Here is a 21,413-nt window from a genome sequence, read left to right as displayed (position 1 = left end):
ACTGCAATGGCTAGCTTTATACTCTCTCCATCCTAAATTATATGTCATTCCAAGAATTTTAGAGAGTCAAAATATCTCAAGTTTGACCAAATTTATATAGTAAGATAATAACATTTATGATATCAACTAAATATTATTAAGTTCTTCATTAATTATATTTTTATAGTATATCTAACTGACGCCACAAAACTTTGTAATTTTTATAATTTTGGTCAAACTTGAGATACTTTAACTCTCTAAGATTCTTAGAATGATTTAGAATTTGAGATGGATGGAGTATTTTATTATGCCTTAATATGTGAAAGGCAAATATCTATTGAATAATGCGAGCGAGATGTCCTGTGTTTGTTATGTCCAGCGACATGGTTACATAGTCCTTTGAGGAACAATTATATCATGGGAAACCTGAAGCACTGCTTGTCTCACTAATGTCGATGCTTCCCAATACTAGCAAGGAGCATCCCTATCATGGATTAATGCCGCCACAACTTTCGTTAGAAACCCCCAATTCATGGACCTCAATTCTAGAACATGAGTAATAAAAATGAACAAGATGAATATATAATACTTATTAAGGACTAGTCCATTACTCGTAGTCCGCTGCATGGTGCCTAGATGCTTTCAACGTCTCCAATAGTTACATAAAACCAATAAAAAAAATAGTTATTGGCCAGAGTCCCAAAACCATACTCCATATATTTATGCACCTTTGCTCCAAAGCCACTATATCAAAATGCTCCATATACGTGTTAACAAAACGCGTCACTAATGGGATATCCGAGATGGGCGGAGTCAAAACACATATCTTGGATACTGGCTCAAACAAAACAAGTCAAAACTTTTCTTATTGCCAAACAGGGCCTTAATATTTCATTGTTCCTCTTTGGCTATATGTTATTTTACAATTCCTTTAGGACATTTAAGAACACTACTTTACCTTTTCACGTACCATGAACATCGCATTCGAAAACGTAACCCACATAATAAGTCAGACTACATGGTCAACTATTGACAAGAACACAAGTACAATACACAGCAACACAATGTTCCAAGTAGTGGACGAATGATAAAATGCACTGTAGTCCTGCTATCAATTGACAACACAGCAAAAAACCAAAGCAAGAAAAGCACCTAATATGTCGACTATATAGTCAACTATTGACAAACACAAGTACAACACACAGCAACACAAGGAACAATATAGCATGGTTCAGGTAGTGGACGAATGATAAAATGCACTCCTGTAGTCCTGATATCAATTGACAACCCAGCAATATACCAAAGCAAGAAAAGCACCTATCTCAAAAAATTCTGCATCATACTTCACATTTTCCACCTTCAGATGCAGCAGCGTTCTATTGAAACCTTTCTTAACATTTCATGACAAGTGCTCACTAATAAAGCCACAGTTGTCCTTCAGGTCAGTAGCAATTTATCACTTAAACAAAAGCAAATATAAATTTCATTCTGAACATAACAGAATTACATACCATCAGAGAATTCCAAACTGGCAAAATATACCCTACTTTGTGTCCTTTTGTTCGTAAAATATACAAGGAGCAGGTTAAACCATTGTTCATTTCCCCCCTAATCTCCGTGACAAGTTTATACCATGCTTGTTCTGGCTGATGTTAAAATATATCAAAAGTCACATGCTCGCACTCAGCTCTCAACACATTGCAATATTTCTGTGCAACAATCACTGAAATCCGTACAAAAGCAAATGCTCCTCTGTAGCCTATAATTTTATTACAGTACCATATTAGAACATACACTACCATAGCAGTGCATATCACTTTCACTGAAGCTAGGCTAATGGTCCAGTCAAATGCATGCAAAATATTCCTAAGGGTAAATTATGTATATGCCATTGTCATTGAAGGGGTTAAAATTTTAAATCAATGGTATTGAAGGAAGATCAGTTACAGCGGTGGAATATCAAGGATTAGAATTTATCAGTGGCATATAAGGAATCAATCCTATTTCTAAATGATAACCTCACAATGGGATTAGGGTAAACTATATACTACAAATTACGAACATAAGTCAGACTATTTTCCTTTGCAGCTACAAACAGACATAGATGAAAAATACAAAATAAAAACTTTACCATAATGCTATATCAATGTTTCAAAGCACCTATGTGCTCAACAGGAAGTCAGGCCTCGCCAAGCGCATAGGTGATAGGTGCACGCACTGCCTAAGCAGACGTAGAAGACTAATTTTTTGGCTAGTTAAGAGTAATTCATCAATAAACAGAGGATATATGGCTTGCTAAACAAAAAGAACTTGACATTGCCACACATACGTTAGTTCGATGACATAATTGATAGTTCATCTTCCTCTATCTTCATTTGTCGCAATTTCATTATGGATCAAATCCTAAACCGCTATCAGAGAAACACCTAGACAAAATGCCAAGGCACTAGGCAAGCGGCACTGCTCTACTTAACACCTGGGTGCCACCTAGCACCACTCTTTGAAACAGAGATTATATCTATTGAGAGTAGGGGTGGGCAATTGGGTAACCCAAAAGGTTCAGGCTGAGTAATTCCAGTTTTTAGAAATTTGGGTTTGACATATTGGTACCCAAGATTCATCTCAAGAAAGCAATACCCAACAATGAGGGTCCCCAAAAATTCAGTTTCTGCTTAGGGTACAACCAATTACCCAAGATTAACAAAACCACCAGCACATACAGAATTTTAGTGGCACTTTTTAGCAAAACAACAGTTTATTGACATCATTTTACCGAACACCGCTTTTTGAAAACAGATTACATATCCATAGAAATTAGAAAGGGCATACTCGCAGAGTAATGTCACCATCCATCTTTGCATGAAGGCATCCAACATTGCACTGTCCAACAAATTGGGTAATATGAACCAATTCCCAAAATACATGAGTTCTTCTTGTGAAACTAGCCAGTCTTTTAATGTAATTTATTAGATTTTCACAAGCCAAACAAAATATTGTAAGCAGACAGCCTTATTCTAATAGCCAGGCACAACCGCAAGAGAACATCTGGGACCCATTTGTGTTATAATGGGAACAATTTTCAAGCAAAAATTACTTTATAATCACCACAGATTTGATTATAGGAGCACTAAATCAATCAATTAGCAAGAAAACGCAAATACATGTAGAAAATCCAGCGATAGGATATACTGAACTTACAACATTACAACATATTATGCAAATCAAGGAGAGCTTGAAGTTATTGATGTTATCACCATATCATGAAAACAGTGTAATGTTCAAAAAGAAATTTGTAAAAGAATACTATAGGATCTAATACCCTTGTTGGTAAACAAACCTAAAATCTACATTCTAACAAAAGGTATCTCTCATTCAGACATTCTGGAGCTACATCCCCACATTCTTCCAATAACACCACTGTGTCGAAGACGATCCAATGGACAATGAAGATAAGTGGTATATGCTACTTAGGGCCTGTTTGGATACCAGGGCTAATTCTTAGGTAGCTAAAATTAGCCCTAGTGCATCCAAACAAGAGGGCTAATAGATGGGCTAATTTTTGAGATGAGTCTTTGATTATTTGTTAGCCAACTACAACCTCCACAAAATTGGGCTGATTTTTAGCCCCAACGAGTAACTAGCCATGTGTATCCAAATAGGCTCTTAGTAAACAATAACAAATTATACTGACTCAATCAACTACAACAGGTTGATATAAATAGTGGGATTGCACGCATTCCATGGAACAGGTTGATAATAGTACCACTGCAAAATGAGAATCCTCACCAAGCAATTCTGAGTTGATATCATACAACATTGTGCGATGCAACATCAATTGACAAAATTAAAAGAGGAGTCCGCTAGTCCACACTCCACAGCACGCAGATCTATTTAGATGTAGCGAGATCTTGCAGCGGATCTGGTCTAGTTAATTAACAGGCAAGATTTTATCAGCCTCACCAAAGGTAGCCGGGGATCTTGATGCGGAGAAAGAGCATGGCCATGGCGTAGGCGATGACGACGGCGACCGCGCCGGCGCTTCCAAACGAGACGCGGAGGCTGCGGGGCCTGGTGCGGTCGACGGCGAGGTCGAGGAGGATGATGCCGACGCCGCCAAGGAGGAACATGAACCCGGAGGAGAGCCCCTCGATGATGTACTGACCGTTGACGCGGCCCGGGAGGAAGACGACGGGGCGGACGGCGCCGGTGCCGGGGTCCTGGGCGCTGCCGATGCCGGGGGGCTCGACGATGACGTCGTAGACGAGGCCGGAGACGACGGCGAAGTAGGTGAGTAGGATGAGGGAGAAGACGGTCATGGGCGACGGGAGCGCCAGGTTCGACGGCAGCCTCAGGCGGGTGCGCGGCGGCCGGAGGAAGGAGAAGGGGAGCACGCGGAGGACGTGGAAGAGGGGATCGATGGAGTCGAAGTCGGCATGCGTGGCCGCCGCGGCGGCGGCGCTGCCGCCGGCGTGATCCGATCTAGGGGGCATCGCGCCTTGTGGGGGAAGAGAGAATACGGGCCACGCCTGGGGTTTGGGCTTTTCTGACGTCTTTTGGCAGTCAAGGGGCTCTTTTTCTACCCCCAAACCCCGGGCGCTCCGCTCTGCCCTGCGCTCCCTGAACTCTAGCCGCGCCCGCCCCACCCCAGCCTCCTCTGAGCCGCCCAGAGCTTCTCCTTCGCCGGCGGAATGGTAAGCGCACGAGCCCCCGGCCTCGTCCTCCTCCCGCGCCTGCGGCGCTGCAACATCTGATCTCCTCTTGCTACGTTTGCGCGGCGTTCTCATCGTGCAGGATGAGTCGGAGAACAACGCACCCTCGACGCTGGGGTCCCCCGGGTTCAGCACCGACAGGCTGCCGCCCGCCCAACACCACCACCAGCCGCGGCGCCACTGCTCTGTCCTATTCTGACGACTGCTGTGTCATCCTATGCTGACGACGATGGCGAGCGGAGGTCGACACACGTGCTCCGCCAATGACGACGACCCCGCCGCCGCAGTGGCCCCCGACGAGGACGAGGAGGGGGAGGACCTCTACAACGACAACTACCTCGAGTAAGCCAACTCGAATCTGACCCGGGGCTGAAGATTTCTGGGATCTCCTGTGATTCAGGGTTTTGGGGTGACTGGGTAATTGGGACCAGGGGATCTGGTAGAGGCAACGAGGACGGGAAAAAATTAAGGTGAGGCGAAATCGATAACATAGATATCAGGCTCTGTTTGGATGTAGATATTGGGCTGGAGGTATTGAATTGGATACCAATGCCAATACAACCTTAGAATGGAAATAGGTTCAATACCAAATCTTTTGTTTTGTTGTAGATAGAATTGGTAGCTAAAATCAAGTAAGGTTATATAATGACAAATTCTGTACCTGCATGATCGTCACTAGATTGTAGATAGAATTGGTAGCTAGAATCAAGTAAGGTTATATCTCCTATATTACAACTAAAAAGAGTAAAAGATGGACATTTTTTTTGTGCAGCAATTGTTTTCGTCCTGCCTCCTCCCACTTGCGAACGCGACCCGCGCGTCTCATATGGAAACAGATATTCCTTCTATCCTTCTTCCCTTCCTGCTCGCCATTCCTTCTCCTGCTCCCGTTTGTCTCTCCTCTCGATCTGTGTGAGCGAGCGGCCGCGCCGGTGCCCGCTCCTCTCCATCTCTGGTGGCCGCCGGTGGCTGCGCCCCGCGCCCTCGCCGCAAGCCCGCTGGCCGCGCGCACGCCGGTGGCCGAGCGTTTCTCTCCATCCTCTCGGTCCGCGCGAGCGAGCGGGCGCGCCGGTGGCCACGCCCTGCGCCCCCGCCGCGAGCCCGCTGGCCGTGCCCGCTGCCGCGCACGTGCACGCCGGTGGCCGCGCCCCCGCCGCGAGCCCGCTAGCCGCGCGCACGCCGATGGTCGAGCGAGCGAGCGAGCGGCCGCGCCGGTGCCCGCTGCCGTGCACGCGCACGCCGGTGGCCGCCACAGGAGGCCTCCGCGACTCACTCCGCACCGTCCGGCCGCTGCCCTCCCCACCGTGACTCCCTACGCGCCGCCCAGTCACCCCCCTGCAGCTCCTGCTCCCATCGCGTCGCGCCGCCCCAAATCATGTCGGGTCTGCAGCTGGCCCAGCCCCTCCAATGCAGCACCGCTCAACTGCCAGATCTGATTGCTGGCGGCTTCAAACAGGTGGTCAGGGTGCCGATTTGTCGAGGTCGGCCGCCGATTTGTCGACTTCCGCGGTGGTCCTCCGTCCCTCGCGGTGGTCCTCCGCCGGCCGGTGCGGCGCGTACAGCCGCCTCGGTCGCCGACAAGGCGATCGAGCAGCCGTCTCCTCGCACCACTCAGTACGTCAAACACCGCCGCCGTCTCCTCCCTCTTCCTGTCCGGTCGAAGACGATGGCAGCGACGGCGGCAGCGCTGGCACGGGAGCTCCTGGACGCGGCGCGCGCGCTGGAGTTCGCGGAGTGGCAGCTTGGCGTGCGGCGCCGGATCCACCAGCACCCGGAGCTGGCGTTCCAGGAGCACCGCACCAGCGCGCTCGTGCGCGCGGAGCTAGACGTGCTCGGCGTCCCGTACGCCTGGCCCGTCGCGCGGATGGGTGTCGTGGCCACCGTCGCCGGCACCGCCCCGGGCCCCATGTTCGCGCTCCGGGCGCCGTCTCCTCCCTCTTCCTGTCCGGTCGAAGACGATGGCAGCGACGGCGGCAGCGCTGGCGCGAGAGCTCCTAGACGCGGCGCGCGCGCCGGAGTTCGCTGAGTGGCAGCTCGGCGTGCGGCGCCGGATCCACCAGCACCCGGAGCTGGCGTTCTAGGAGCACCGCACCAGCGCGCTCGTGCGCGCGGAGCTGGACGTGCTCGGTGTGCCGTACGCCTGGCCCGTCGCGCGGACGGGTGTCGTGGCCACCGGCGCCGGCGCCGCCCCGGGCCCCGTGTTCGCGCTCCGGGCCGACATGGACGCGCTCCCTCTCCAAGTCTTTTTCCCCCTTTGCACGGATCAGTCACTTTTGCAATTCATGCATTGCATTCTCTGTTTTTCTACGTACGTACAGTTGCCTCGATTGATCGATCGTATGCCGCCGCATGCGCTCTCTCCTTTTTATCATGCATCTCTTGTACTAACTGGACTGTGACCGACCGAGACCTGCAGCATTGCCATGTGTTCCGTTCCAATTTTCCATAATCGATCGGCCTAGCTTATTTGGCACAGTTTCTTGTTAGAGGAACTAGAGTCTTAGCAGCCGGAAACGTAGAACATGGCTATGTTTCGCCTTTTGAGAACGTCGACATTCTTGATTCGGGAACGGTAACATTCCCACGTTATAAAATAACATTATTCCTCCTGTTCATTGTTCCTGAAGCTGGTTCCAGCTAGCTGTGCCAAGATGCTGGATTTAGATCGTCCGTGTCAGATTCAAATTAATCACTTAGCACATGGGAGAGCAGGCGATGAATTTAGTTTGCTGAGTCGACCATATATGTACTTGGGCATGGACATGGGAGAGCAGGCGTTCTCCAATGGCCATTTAATTTGGCATTTGAATTTTGTTTGCTGAGTCGACCATGTGTACTTGGGCTGACCATAATGTGATTCACTCCCAGTTCTTATAAAAAAATGGCCATTTGGCATAATTGTGGATTTTGTCCCTAGGGTACAGTAAAGCTCGTGTTCCAGCCGGCCGAGGAGGGCCACGCCGGCGGGTACTATGTCCTCAAGGAAGGCGTCCTGGACGACGTGCAGGCCATCTTCGCCGTGCAGTCTGAAGGCCGAACTGGCCAACTGTATTAGATTAATTGAATTGATTACAGGGGGATACACACATATATATAGCAGAGTACATGGGCCTGAGGAGGCCAACAGCCAGCCCAATAGGGAAGGCGCAAGCTAATTCTAACACCCCTCTGCAGTCAGAACGGTAGCTGGCTGGACGTTCAGACTGGAGCGAAAATCAGTGAAGACGGATGAAGGAAGACCCTTGGTGAAGACGTCAGCAAATTGGGATGTGGTGGGGACATGGAGGACCCGAACAACCCCAATGGCAACGCGTTCCCGTACGAAGTGGAGATCGATCTCCACGTGTTTGGTACGCTGGTGTTGTACGGGGTTGGTGGAGAGGTAGACGGCGCTGACATTGTCGCAATAGACGAGGCAGGCTGATGACATGGGGTGATGAAGTTCCTGGAGGAGTTGATGTAGCCAGGAAGCTTCAGCAACGCCATTTGCAACTGCACGATATTCAGCCTCCGCACTGGAGCGGGAGACGGTGGGCTGCCGCTTGGATGACCAGGAGACAAGGCTGCTGCCGAGGAAGACTGCATAGCCCGAGGTAGAACGGCGGGTGTCTGGACAGCCAGCCCAGTCAGCGTCGGTGTAGACAGTGAGCTGTGACGGAGATGACCTCGGAATGACCAGGCCATAGTCCAAGGTGCCCTTGAGGTAGCGGAGGATCCTTTTGGCAGCAGTGAGATGACTTTCTCGAGGGTCGTGCATGTGGAGGCAGATTTGCTGGACGGCATATGCAATGTCTGGCCTGGTGAAGGTCAAGTACTGGAGAGCCCCTGCGAGGCTGCGGTATGCTGTAGGATCTGTAACAGAGGGGCCATCAGAGGCAGAGACCTTGGCACAAGTGTCGACCGGGGTGGAACAAGGCTTGCAATCACTCATGCCATTGCGGGTGATGATGTCCAAAGTGTACTGCCGTTGAGAGAGAAAGAGGGAGTTGCCCTGCTGCTCAACGTGCATGCCGAGGAAGTGATGAAGTGGACCAAGATCCTTCATAGCAAATGCCTTTTTCAGAGCCTCAATAACACGGTGGAGGAGCTGCTGTGAGGATGCTGTTAGGACAATGTCATCCACATAGAGGAGCAAGTAAGCTGTCTCGGTGCCTCGGTGAAAAATGAACAATGATGTATCTGATCTGGCTTCAGAGAACCCCAGGGACAGCAGATGGGAGGCAAAGCAGCTGTGCCATGCCCGTGGCGCCTGTTTAAGTCCATACAGGGACTTGTTAAGTTTGCACACATGAGTAGGATGAGTAGAATCTGCAAAACCAGTGGGCTGCGAGCAGTAGACAGTCTCAGACAGCGTCCCATGGAGGAAGGCATTCTTCACATCGAGTTGATGAATTGGCCATTGCCGAGAATGAGCCAAGGTGAGGACAGTACGAATAGTAGCCGGCTTGACCACAGGACTGAACGTCTCATCGTAGTCAATACCGGGACGTTGGGTGAAGCCACGGAGGACCCAGCGAGCCTTGTATCTGTCCAAAGTCCCATCAGCGTGAAACTTATGCTTGAAAATCCATTTGCCGGTGACTACATTTGCTGCGTTGGGTCGAGGGACAAGGTCCCAAGTGTGATTATCCATGAGTGCAGCGTACTCTTCTTCCATGGCCTGGCGCCAATGAGGATCAGTGAGGGCGTCGCGGCATGATCGTGGGATGGGTGAGATAGCCTCAGCATGGAGGCCAAGGCGAGGTTGCTGGAAACCAGCCTTTCCACGGGTCGTCATGCTGTGGGTGTTGACGAGCGGTGGGATGGGAACAACACCAACAGGAGGAGCATCCTTCACGAAGCGTGGCGGGGAAGGAATGATGCTGGAGCGTCGAGTAGGAGCAGCAGGAGTCGGTGAAGGGGGAGACGCCGGTGGAGGAGCACGCCGCGTGTAGACATGGACGATTGGCGGCCGAGTAGGGGCAGCAGGGGCTGCTGCTGGGGGAGCGCGCCGTGTGTAGACGTTGACGACCGGCGGCCGCTGAAATGAGGCCGCTGGGGGGGCCAGCGGCTGGGACACCACCTGGGGCGTCTGGGGGACCAGTACAGCAGGCGCTTGCTGCACCGGGGAATCCTGGACTGCGCTGGGCACAGCAGGAGCCTGAGGCATCCGTGCGCGCGTCCGGGGTACCAGGGGCACCTCCTGGAGTTCCTCCTGAGGCAGCGGAGGTGCCTGGATTTCTTGGGCTGGTGGAACAGGACCAGCACAGGGAGTGTTGAGGTTACCTGCAGAAGAGGAAATAGCTTGGACAGGAGCACCATTAGTTAGAAAATCAAGATCAGTAGGAGAAGGTGAGGGATGTTGGTGGGAAAAAGGGAAGGAGGATTCGTCAAACACAACGTGACGAGAGATGATGACACGATTAGTGGCTAGATCAAGACACCTATATCCTTTGTGATCGGTGGAGTAGCAAAAAAAGACGCACAGAGTGGACCGTGGGGCGAGTTTGTGTGGTGTGGTGGCAGTAAGGTTGGGATAGCACGTGCAGCCAAAGACCCGAAGCTCATGGTAGGAGGGAAGAGTACCATAGAGAGCAAAATGAGGAGTGGACATGTTGAGGGTCTTGGTGGGGAGACGATTGAGGAGGAGAGTAGCAGTGGTGAGGGCGTCAGCCCAATAAGAGGGGGGCATGGACGCTTGAAAGAGGAGAGTGCGAATGATGTTGTTGGTGGTGCGGAGAATACGTTCAGCCTTGCCGTTTTGCTGCGAGGTGTATGGGCAAGACATGCGCAAGACGACACCCTTGGCAAGGAAGAAAGCGCGGGAGGTGGAGTTATCAAACTCACGACCATTATCACATTGAACTGCCTTAATAGTGCAGCCGAATTGAGTGAGAACGTAGGTGAAAAAATTAGAGAGACAGGAAAAAGTCTCAGATTTGAGACGAAGAGGAAAGGACCATAAAAAATGAGAGTAATCATCGAGAATTACTAGATAATATTTAAATCCGGATACACTAGGAACAGGGGAGGTCCACAGATCACAATGAACTAAATCAAAGGGTTTGGAAGCCCTAGACAAAGAGGAAGAAAAGGGTAAGCGAACATGTCGACCGAGTTGGCATGCATGACATAACGGAGCATCGCCAGGAGTGCTGCAAATGATGGAAGATGTCCGGGTGAGGCTCTGTAGGGCGTCCTTGCCAGGGTGGCCGAGACGACGGTGCCAGTCGGTCGAGGAAGGGGTGGTGATGAGGGCACAAGGTCCAGTAGGGGTCGATGGAAGCTGCAGGGTGTAGAGGGGGCCCGAGCTGTTACATCGAAGGAGGGTGGCCCTGGTGCGAAGGTCCTTCACAGAAATACCAGCAGGGTCAAATTCAATGGAAACATGATTGTCAGAAGTAAATTGACGAACGGAAAGAAGGTTTTTAATAATAGCAGGAGCAATGAGAACATTGTTGAGGCGAAAGGGACCCGGGAGGGTCGAGTAACCAGTGCCAACTACAGGAAGAGTGGCGCTGTTGCCAACAACAATGGAGGAGGGAAAAACAGAAGAGGATGAGGGAGTGACCATACCAGGACTGGAGGCGATATGGGAGGTGGCTCCAGAGTCAACAACCCAGTCGGAGTTGCCCGGAGGGGTGAGAGTCACCGTGCTGAACGCGTTAGCAAGGGACTGCGGATCCCAGGGGCTCCAAACAGGGGGCTGCTGCATACCAAGGCCTGCTGGGGGGGGAGCAGCATGTTGCAGAGGAAGTGGCGCCATGGCAGGGTGATGAAGCCCAGCCATGAGGGCCTGCTGTTGGTGCAGACCGGCCATGTGGGCCTGCTGGTGGTGCTGCGGAAAGCCGGGACGTGGAGAAGGAGCGCGAGGGCCACCAGGCCACATTTGGATGGAGCCTGTCCATGGGTTGAAGAGGGACGGCCACTGGGAGCCGCCGTGCGAACTGTTCTGGCCGTCCTGGGCGCCCTGGGAACCACCTTGGCCACGCCCACCGCGGCGGCGCCGGCCACGACCACCACCAGAGGAGGTGCCCCCAGGGAAGGGATGGCCTGGGGGAGTGCGAGCGGGTGCTGTTGAGGAGGTAGGTGGCCTGCTAGTCGAGGAAGCGACGAGAGCAGAAGGAGGCGCCGAGGGCGGGGCCATGTTGAGCTCAGCCAAGCGAAGATCAGCATGGACGTCGCCGAAGGAGGGGAACGGGCGCTGGCGTGTGACGAGCTGAGCCATGAATTGAAAACGCTCGTTGAGGCCCCGCAAGACATTCAACACCAGGGTGCGGTCGTTGACAGGTTCGCCAAGATCAGCGAGGGCGTCAGCCTTGCTCTTCATCTTGCGGTAGTACTCGTCGACGGAGAGCGCCCCTTGAGTGAGGTTGCGGAACTCCGCATCAAGGAGCAGAGCCCGAGACTCACGGTTGTTTAGGAACTGCTGCTCGATCCCGAGCCAGGCAGCCCGAGCAGTGGTGCCGCCATGTTCGTGGACGATGTCCAGGAGGTCCGGAGAGATGCTGTTGAACAGCCATGAGAGGACCACATAATCCATGCGCGCCCAGGCCGAGTCATCGAGCGGAGGGTTGTCGCTAAGGACATGGTCCTTCAGGGCATACCGGCCAAGGGTGAGGAGGAGGTATTCGCGCCACTTGGAATAGTTGGAGGACTGGATGTCAAGGACGATGGGCACCAGGTTGCGGATGTTCTGCACTGCAGCAGCTTGGCGGTGCAGGTGGGCGACAGCTTCAGTTTTGGAGTAGACGGAGCGGTCGTCATCGTCCCGGAGAGCCTCGGCGCGAAGACGCTCGCGGAGGGCCGCTGCCTGCTGCTCCAGAGCGTCCGCCTGTGCACGCTCCGCAGCGAGGGCGGCAGCGGCGGTGCGAACGCGCTCCTGGGCAGCGGCAGCGGTCTTGAGGAGGTTAATTTCCTCCTGAAGTTGCTGGCGGCGCTCGACGTTATCGGTGTGGACGGAGGCGGCTTCTTCTTCCAGGATCTTGGCCGCGGCGAGGGCTTCATCGCGACGCTGAGCCGCAGAGGCAGCAGCATCTCCAGAGGAGGCGGGTGAGAGGGAAGAAGCCATGGAGGGCGGCGGAGCAGGGAGAAGGAGGCAGCGCGCGCGAGGGAGGCTGCGCGCGGCGATGAGTTTCGCGGCGCGCGAGGAGTCGGGCGCGTGAGGAGTCGGGCGCAGCCCGAGGAGGGGGCGCGGCACACGAAGGGAGCGGAAGCGCGTGAAGGGGTCGCACAGGACCCGATCAGGCGATTGATACCATGAAGGCCGAACTGGCCAACTGTATTAGATTAATTGAATTGATTACAGGGGGATACACACATATATATAGCAGAGTACATGGGCCTGAGGAGGCCAACAGCCAGCCCAATAGGGAAGGCGCAAGCTAATTCTAACACGAAGGTCGCGTCGAAGTCCGGCATCTGCAGTACAGGCCCGGTGGTCAAGGCGCGCTTCAGCGCCTCGAATGCCGTCGTCGCATCGTCATCCCATGCAAACGCGTCTCGCCGCAAGAGACGCGTGAGCGGGGCAGCGATGATGCCGAAGTCCCGGATGAACTTCCGGTAGTAACCCGCCAGACCCAGGAAGCCTCGGAGGGCCCGGGCGGAGCAGGGAAGTGGCCACGCAGCCACGGCGGCGACCTTGTCGGCGTCCATGGCGACACCGCCCTCGGCGATGACATGGCCCAGATAGGCCACCGACGGTGCACCAAACGAGCACTTGGAGCGTTTCAGATGAAGGTGATGGAAGCGCAAAGCGTTGAGGACGATGTTGACATGTTGCAAATGTTCCGCCCATGACGAGCTGTAAATAAGAATATCATCGAAAAACACTAAGACAAACCGCGGAGGACATCGTTCATCAACGCCTAGAAGGTGGCCGGAGCATTCGTGAGCCCAAACGACATGACCAAGAATTCAAAATGGCTTTGGTGAGTGCGGAACGCCGTCTTGGCGACGTCGTCGGGGTGCAGCGGCCTGATGGTACCCGGAACGGCCGGCAGTTCCGCCTGGGCAGCGGCCGCCGGGTCATCGTCGAGGTAGTCGTCGCACTCCAAGTAAAACAGGTGCTGACACACATGGCCGCGGACGTACGGCTAGTCACAGTTAAAACACAGCCCTTGCCGGCGTCGCTCTTGCTGCTCGGCCGGCGACAGACGCCGGAACTGGCGCACTGGCTGGGCCCCCTGGGCTGGGGGCTGATCCGTTGCTGCCTGCACGGGGCGCTGCTGCTGCTGCGGCGCCCATGGCGCCCGCTGTGGAGCCCGCGCACCCCGAGCTGGAGGGGGAACTGCCGGGACAGCATCCTCGAAGGCCCGCGCCAAATACATGGCGGACTGGAGATCCTGGGGCGCACGCATCTGCACATGCTTCCTGATGTGGTTTGGAAGGCCGCCCACGTACAACTCCGCTTTCTGTCGAGGGGAGAGGTCGCGGGTGTGGCAGAGAACGGCGTTGAAGCGCTCCGAGAAGTCCTGGACAGTCGTACCGAAGGGAAGGCGTGCGAGCTCAGCCAACCGAGTGCCCAGAACCGGAGGGCCGAAGCGAAGCGAACAGAGGGCCCGGAAGCGTTCCCAGGATGGCATCCCTTCATCCTGTTCCAGGGCATAGTACCATGTCTGGGCGGCGTCGCGTAGGTGATAGGACGCGAGCCAAGTCCGGGCCGAGACAGGAGTTTGCTGACCCCGAAAGAACTGCTCGCATTGGTTTAGCCAATTCAGAGGATCAACCGAGCCATCATACGTTGCAAACTCGAGCTTGTAGAATTTTGGCCCCCCTTGGGAGACCGTGGCGAGGAACGCCGCGAGGCCAGGGTCGACCGGGCCGGTCGCTGGAGTAGCCACGGGTAGGGGCGAGCCGGAGAACAACGGTCCGTCCACGCCCCCGTAGAGGACGTCGCTGGCGGAGGGTAGAACGGAGGCCGGTAGCGTTGCTGGCGGTGCGTGTGTAGATGGGAACGCTGTGGTGATCGTCGAGGATGACGGCTCTGAAGCCGCTATCTGGGCACGTAGCCACTCTGGCAGGGGCGACGACGACGGTGGCCACTGCAGGAGGTGGAGCGGGATCGGCCCGCTGTGCGGCATCCCGTAGGGGTAGGACGTCGCGGAAGCCGGCAGCGGAGGGTTTGGCGGTGGCGCGGGCGTCTGCAGCAGTCCAGCCCACGCCGACTGCATGGAAGCCACGGCGGTGGCGATCTGATCCACCTTGGCGCCGAGGGACTCTAGGGTTAGAGGAGTTGCCACGACCGACTTCCCATCGGAGAGATCAGGCGCGGAGGTCGACGACTGTTGGGTCGACGGGGGTGCCGGCGGCAGGGAGGTTGTCGGCAGCGGAGTCGTCATCGAACCTGAGTCTGCTGATACCAGGTTGATAGGATTACGGATCCTACCAGGGACACTGCGCAGGTTGTATGGGTGAGAGGGTGGTGGCGCTGGACGGAAAGCTCGGCGGTGGCGCTCCGCCGCCGTGGTCGAGGGAGAGAAAGAGAGCGGGGGCGCAGAGAGGCAATTAGGGCAGAGAACTCCCGGCTCCCTTCAGGAAGCCAGAAATAATAATATGTTTCTGCTTAATTATCTCATAGAGTCTTACAAATATATATATAGCCTTCTAATATTTTATAAATCACCCCCTAAATAATAATAATATTCCTAATAATAGATATAAAGATAACTGGGCTTGCAGCCCCCCTCCCAACGTCAGCCTAGCCCTGGGCAGATCTCCTATATGAGATGCCGGTCATAACACTGTCAGTTTTGAAATCTTTTGCTTCGATTAAGTCCTTTTTCCTTTTCCTGATTGCAGTGATTACCGAAGGATGGATAGCATGAACAGTATGAGTCAGTTAGTTTAGATGATTCACTTAAGATGAGAGGAATCTTGATGAAATCATGGCTGATCGAAGGGCCGCGGAAGCAGAGCTTGATGCAAGGGATGTGAGGTCTGGTACAGCAGCTGGCAGGAAATTGCCACAGATGCTTCACGATCAGGGTAATGGCTTCAAGACAAATTTTAGTTTCTGTAGGATATCAGAGCAAATTAAGTATTTACTGTATGTTTTTATTAATGTACGCTCTTGATTAAACTACCACATGAGTATTTGGTATAAGAATTTATGATGCATCTCTGGGCTCTGGTTTCAGTTGCTTCTGCCTCATTTGGTGATTTCAGTGTGGGTAACACTTTGTGTAAAAATCTCATATATTGCATATTATACTGAATATTGAATTGGACTATCTCCATTTATCCATCCATTTATCAACTGTTGGAACAGTAAAAATGTATTTATTTTTCTTCCACGTGTAAGAGAGCTGTGTGTCATTTATGTCTCAACTGCTAATGAATTTGTTGCTTAGGAAGTTATTAATGTTTGTTTGAGTTCATGTCCATATAGTAAGCATACAACAGATATTAGCTATCAATCTTCATTTAGCAGCAGTACTGATTACACGTAGATAGTTTTTTGAGAACTGATAGTTATAGATTCTTGTTAAAAAAGGGTAACATGAGGGCACTCACAATGCAGAAACTATGGTAGTTTCTATAGATATTAATTACACTGCCACGTAAGCAATTTGCTGATGTGGCAAGTGATTTAATGAAGAGAGAGAGGAAGAATCCAAGAAACCAGGTCTAACTAAGAAACTAGGTCATCACAGTTATCAATGGACAAGAAACTACTCGTATCTCATTGGGAGAGTGAATATGGTTTCTACCACTACTTATGTCGTGTACGGTAGAAAATCTTGCACTTGGAAGGATGGTTTCTTGGTACAATGTTCTATGCTATAGAAACTGCTAATAGTTTCATGCATTGGGAGTGCCCTGATTGCCTTAGGTGTAAACTTTTGTAACATATATTAGAAGTCCAACGTTTAGATGTCAGTTACTGTGTGAATTTAAAGCTCTTATCTTCCATGGTGCAGATACAGATGAGGATATGAATTCAGGCGTCCAAAAAGGCACAGGGCTAGTTTTAGGCCACCAAGTGGATGAAGAACACCAAGAAGTGATGATGATAGTGATGGTGCCACTCCTAGTTCACCTGGAAGATCTCAGCGTGGAATGTATTCTAGTGGTGATGTGCCTAGACTGATCAGGAGCCTCTGCTGTTGGTCTTACTGCTGTGGTTCACAAGGATCCAGTAACACGAGAATGGACAATTGAGGGAGGTGCACTAGTCCTTGCTGATCCCCATTTGCCTTATTGATGAATTTGACAAGATGAATGATCAAGATAGGTATGAGATAACCTTTGCATTTGGATGTCCTGTACTATTTATATTTCTGTATTGCTAAAATGTAAGTCTCTTCTGATTATTTCAGGGTAGTATTCATGAAGCTATGGAGCAACAGAGTATCAGTATGTCAAAAGCAGGAATTTGCAGTGTAATTACTGCAGCAAACCCAATAGGGGGAAGGTAACTTCAGGTATGTTTCATCAAAGACATTCACTTAGAATCTTGTACTGACGAATCCCATTATTTCACGTTTTGACGTCCACTGCATGGTTAAGGTTTGGAGCTGTTATTCATGTGTGATATGTTTTTTCCATGATCAGTTGTCAATCACTACTAATCTTTAATTTGTAAAGTGCAGGATATTGTTGATCCATTTACAGATGAAATGCTTGCAAGGTTTGTTGTGGATAGTCACACCAGATCTCGACCCAAGGGGGCTAACCTTGAAGACAGGATTCCAACAGATGTGGATGATGATCCACTGGCCTCTGTAAGAGAAGCTAATCCAGATGTCAACCGTACTCTGTCTACAATGTTGAGGGCTGTGCTGAAAAAGAATCTGAAAATGTGGGAAGAATGCCTTCCACATGTTGAATTTGCTTATAATAGGGCAGTACATTCAACAACAAATTTTTGCCCCTTTGAAATTGTTTATGGTTTTAAACCACATACACCCATGGATCTTTTGCCTTTACCATTGCAGGAACAAGTTAACATGGATGCTGCAAAGAGATCAGAATTTATTAAGAAGCTACATGCTGATACAAGAAGGAATATAGAGAAGAAATCTGCACAGTATGTAAAGCAAGCAAACAAGGGTAAGAAGAAAGTTACATTCTAGCCCGGTGACCTAGTGTGGTTGCACTTGCGCAAGGATCGATTTCCCCAACAACGCAAGAGTAAGTTATCTCCACGAGGTGATGGTCCATTCCAGGTCTCCAAAAGATAAATGATAATGCTTATAAAATTGAACTACCGCCTGAATATTCCAATGTGAGCCCACCATTCAATGTCAAAGATTTGCTTCCATTTGTTGGTGAGTCTAAGTCGAGGACGACTCCTTCCCAAGAGGGGAAAGCTAATGAGGACATCCCCTAGTATCCAGTCTTCTCCACATCCTAATGAAGATGCATCTGATATAGTGGGTCCAACTACAAGGAGCAGAGCCAAACAATTGGAGAAGGAAATGCATTCTCAGGTGAACGCTAACCTTATGTTAAATAATCATTTCAGTACTTGTTTTCATGTTCTTAGGAATGATGGAGGGCATGAACGCGCATGGGATGATGATGGATTCTGCCCGCCAAATATATGCAAGGAACCTGGACGTGCATCAGAAAGGAAATGCCATTCAGCTACAATGAGTACCAGCCGTTGAAGTGCAAGCAAATATTCAGAAGTTAGAAATGCATGCAACCAGCAACTGGGTTGCTGTCCACACACGCTGCAGCATTCATGCAGAGAATACCAACCAGCCATGCATCCTACTAGGCTTGGTTATTAATAAAAGTAGTGCTGCAACTTCCCACTACATGTTCTCAATTATTTTCCACCAAGCTGAAACTCCACTAGTGCTATATATATCCCTGTAATGAAGGACGTGAACAGTAACTCGTGATTGCAATTTCAGAAACACAAACTCTTTGAGTTCTTCTTTCCACGTGAGTCTTGAGAGGCTTGCAGACTTGTTCTTTCGATTCCTGAGGGAGTTGTAGAACGCCGAACTGCGGTTCACCCAGTTTGTGCCTTCATGTCTTTACGCGTGATTGCGTGGGCTGGCTTCATCGGTACGTGGAAGGGTGATTGTCTGGGTAGTTCGTCGCGTGTGCAGACTCGCGGTGCACTGCCTCTTCACCAGGTCACGCAGCGATAGTTATCAAGTCCGTAGATCCTTCGAGAAGATCGGGCCACTACTACTTGTCACACGTGATCCATAGACGTGTGCGCATCATCTGGCATCAGAGCCTCCGTTTACTCGGTAGGATCATTCTTATTTTTGGTAGGATAGTTTATTCATTTTCCTATAGTCCACAAACAGCCCACACCACCAGCAAAATTATATACTAATGATTTCAATTTTGCATCAGAATTTAGTTTGCAGCTTCGACTTTTGATCCATTGAGAATTATCTTGTTGCTGATTGCACTTGGTCTGAGTTCTCCTAATCTGAATTTCGTTTTTTTTCTTTTTCTCCTCTTTCTTCTGTTGTTTCTACCCCACCCATCCCACCCTTGATTGCTTCCAAATCAGCCTACCAATCGGCACCAATACTTTGTTTGTCATTCTGTGCTACCCTTATTGAAAGTTGTATATCGCTTGTTCGGAGGTTCTAAAAAAAAAGTCAAAAGAAAATAAAAAAAGAGTGTTTCAGTTCAAGAAAAAAATAGAGTTCAAAAGGTGCTTCGGCGGCGCACGGATCGGCGGGTGCTTCGTCTCCTGCCCGGGGCGGCCAGGTGGCCGCGGCTGCAGGGGCCAGGCCCGCTCCCAGGATCGTCCTCCGCCATCCGCAGCGTTCGGCCGCCCCGCCTTGTCGTTCTGATTCGGAGGGGTAGCAGAGGTTCGAGTCGCGCAGGGCTTGGTGCGCAGCCGGCGTGCGGCTCGAACTCCCCGGCGTCCAGTCCCCGTCGACCTGGTCGGCAAGTGTTTCAATTGCTTCTCCACCGCACATATCGCAGTCCAGTGCCGTCAAAGAACTCGGTGCTTCCGCTGCAAGTCTTTGAGGCACCGGTCCTCTGTGTGCCCTGGGTTGTCCCGTGCAGGCCCTCCGGCGAAGCGTGTTCCTGTTTGGCGGCGCGTTCGTGCAGTCAAGGAGCCGGCTGTCGCTACCCTCCCGCAACGGTCTCCTCCGGCGGGCTTGGCCGGTGGCGCGGCTGTCAGGTCTGCAGCGCCAAGGCGTGTGTCGGTGTGGCGGCGTATCTCTATCATCCCGGAGCCGGTTGACGCCGCCCTTTCGCAATGGTCCCTTCCGGCGGGGGTGACGCGTGTCATGGCTGCCGCAGCACAGCAAGGGAATTCTGCGATGATGGCGCTTGGCTCGGGTGATGGTTCGGACTCAAGGCCGGGAAGGCGCCGGCGTCGACGTTCGCGTTTCCGTCAGCGTGTAGGCCAAGTGATTTCTGACGCACCTCCGGAGGCCCGGCCTGTTGTTTCTTCAGAAGTTGTGCCAGTGTATCCCCCTGCTTTTGTGCAACCTCTCCCTTGCATCATCAACTGGACTGATCTCATTGCTCGGGCTGAGGAGGACCTTAAGCATGCGGTGATCGTGAATGTCAGTGGCGACGAGCCGTTGGCCGATGCGAGTGTGGTTGCTGCAGCCATCGCTGCGAGGATGGAAATCGAGCCGAACAGTTTGGTTCTTCGTCGTGCTTCTGCTTCAAGCTACCTGCTGGTTCTTCCTGACCTCGTCTCAGTGGATCATCTGGTTGGTCTCCAGCAGCCGCTCCGCAATGGCAATTTCAGCCTTTTGTGCAAAAAATGGAGTCGTCTGATGGGTGTAGCTGGGAAGGTTCTGCCTTGGCCGATCGATGTTGAGCTCCGCAACATTCCCTCCCATGTGTGGGAAACATCGACTGTGGAACATCTGCTAAGCCCGCATGCCTGGGTTCAGAACGTGCATCAGGACACTCTCAACTTGATAGATTTATCAGTCTTTCGTTGCTTAGCATGGTGCTCAGACCCTCATTTGATCCCTAGTTCCAGAAAGCTATGGGTTAGTGAGCCACCGGTCGCCGTCGAGGAGGATCCGCCGGTGAAGCGTGTGCTGGAGTATGATATTGACATCCGTTTCTCCATCCGGTTTCACCCTGATGGTTCTGCTGCAAACCCGCCTTCCCCGCCTGGGGATGACGACGACTCGGTTGATTCTCAGCGTCGGCGTCGTAGTCGCCGTCTGCGCTCTCCTTCGCCTCCACGCCCCCCAAGCCCGGTTGCTGATGGTGTGCCCGGTGTGTCTGGCGCTGGTGGGCCTGTCCAGACATGGGTGGCATCTGCTGAAGCATGTGTAGTCCCTTCATCGGCCTTGCCGGGGCTGGTCTCTGTTTCCCAGGTGGCCACTTCTGTCCCGCGTAGGCTCCCGGTCTTGGATTTTGGATATTTAGGGAGCTCGTACAGTTGGTGTGATTGTAGACTTCCTTCATCTTTGGGATCTTTTATTGGACTTTCAGCTACAGCCGGAAATTGAGGACAGACATATATGGATGTTCTCCTCTAATGGGCAGTATTCAGCTAAGTCGGCTTATGATGGTTTCTTTTTGGGTTCTACCGTCTTTGGACCATGGGAAAGGATCTGGAAATCTTGGGCACCACCTAAATGTCGCTTCTTCATGTGGCTGGTCGCACACAACAAATGTTGGACGGCTGATCGCTTGGCACGTCGTGGGCTGCCCCATCTGGATTATTGTCCTTTGTGTGACCAAGAAGAAGAGACTATTGAGCATCTTCTTGTCCATTGTGTTTTCGCAAGGGAACTATGGTTTAATCTCTTTAGACAAGTTGGTCTTCAGAACTTGTCC

The 21,413-nt window shown here is 51.7% G+C and overlaps 2 protein-coding genes across 8 annotated transcripts; one reads left to right on the top strand and one right to left on the bottom strand.

The window, feature by feature from the left end:
- Positions 3,695-4,828, bottom strand: LOC8155319 (oligosaccharyltransferase complex subunit ostc). Its single transcript, XM_021461587.1, has one exon. It carries the CDS (start codon positions 4,761-4,763, stop codon positions 3,936-3,938), a length of 828 nt encoding a protein of 275 aa, XP_021317262.1. The 5' UTR covers positions 4,764-4,828; the 3' UTR covers positions 3,695-3,935.
- On the top strand, positions 4,893-21,373 carry LOC8155311. 7 transcript variants are annotated; one of them, XM_021461586.1, is made up of 6 exons: positions 4,893-5,030; positions 15,468-15,653; positions 16,589-16,902; positions 16,988-17,092; positions 17,261-17,392; positions 17,606-21,373. In XM_021461586.1, exon 6 carries the CDS (start codon positions 19,889-19,891, stop codon positions 21,080-21,082), a length of 1,194 nt encoding a protein of 397 aa, XP_021317261.1. In that variant the 5' UTR covers positions 4,893-5,030; positions 15,468-15,653; positions 16,589-16,902; positions 16,988-17,092; positions 17,261-17,392; positions 17,606-19,888; the 3' UTR covers positions 21,083-21,373. The 7 variants fall into 7 exon arrangements, with proteins under 7 accessions (XP_021317261.1, XP_021317259.1, XP_021317260.1 ...); XM_021461584.1 differs by having other exon boundaries at positions 17,261-17,469; XM_021461585.1 differs by having other exon boundaries at positions 17,261-17,801; positions 18,157-21,373.

Source organism: Sorghum bicolor, chromosome 5, assembly GCF_000003195.3.
Source record: "Sorghum bicolor cultivar BTx623 chromosome 5, Sorghum_bicolor_NCBIv3, whole genome shotgun sequence".
In the NCBI taxonomy this organism is placed as follows: Eukaryota; Viridiplantae; Streptophyta; class Magnoliopsida; order Poales; family Poaceae; genus Sorghum; species Sorghum bicolor.
The sequence above is the reverse complement of the archived record's forward strand: the minus strand, read 5'-3'. Positions and strand labels throughout refer to the sequence as shown.

What these genes read in the sequence shown, in the direction of transcription:
- LOC8155311 (XM_021461586.1), top strand. Translation starts at nt 19,889, where the DNA reads ATGGCTGCCGCAGCACAGCAAGGGAATTCTGCGATGATGGCGCTTGGC.
- LOC8155319 (XM_021461587.1), bottom strand. Translation starts at nt 4,763, where the DNA reads ATGAGAACGCCGCGCAAACGTAGCAAGAGGAGATCAGATGTTGCAGCG.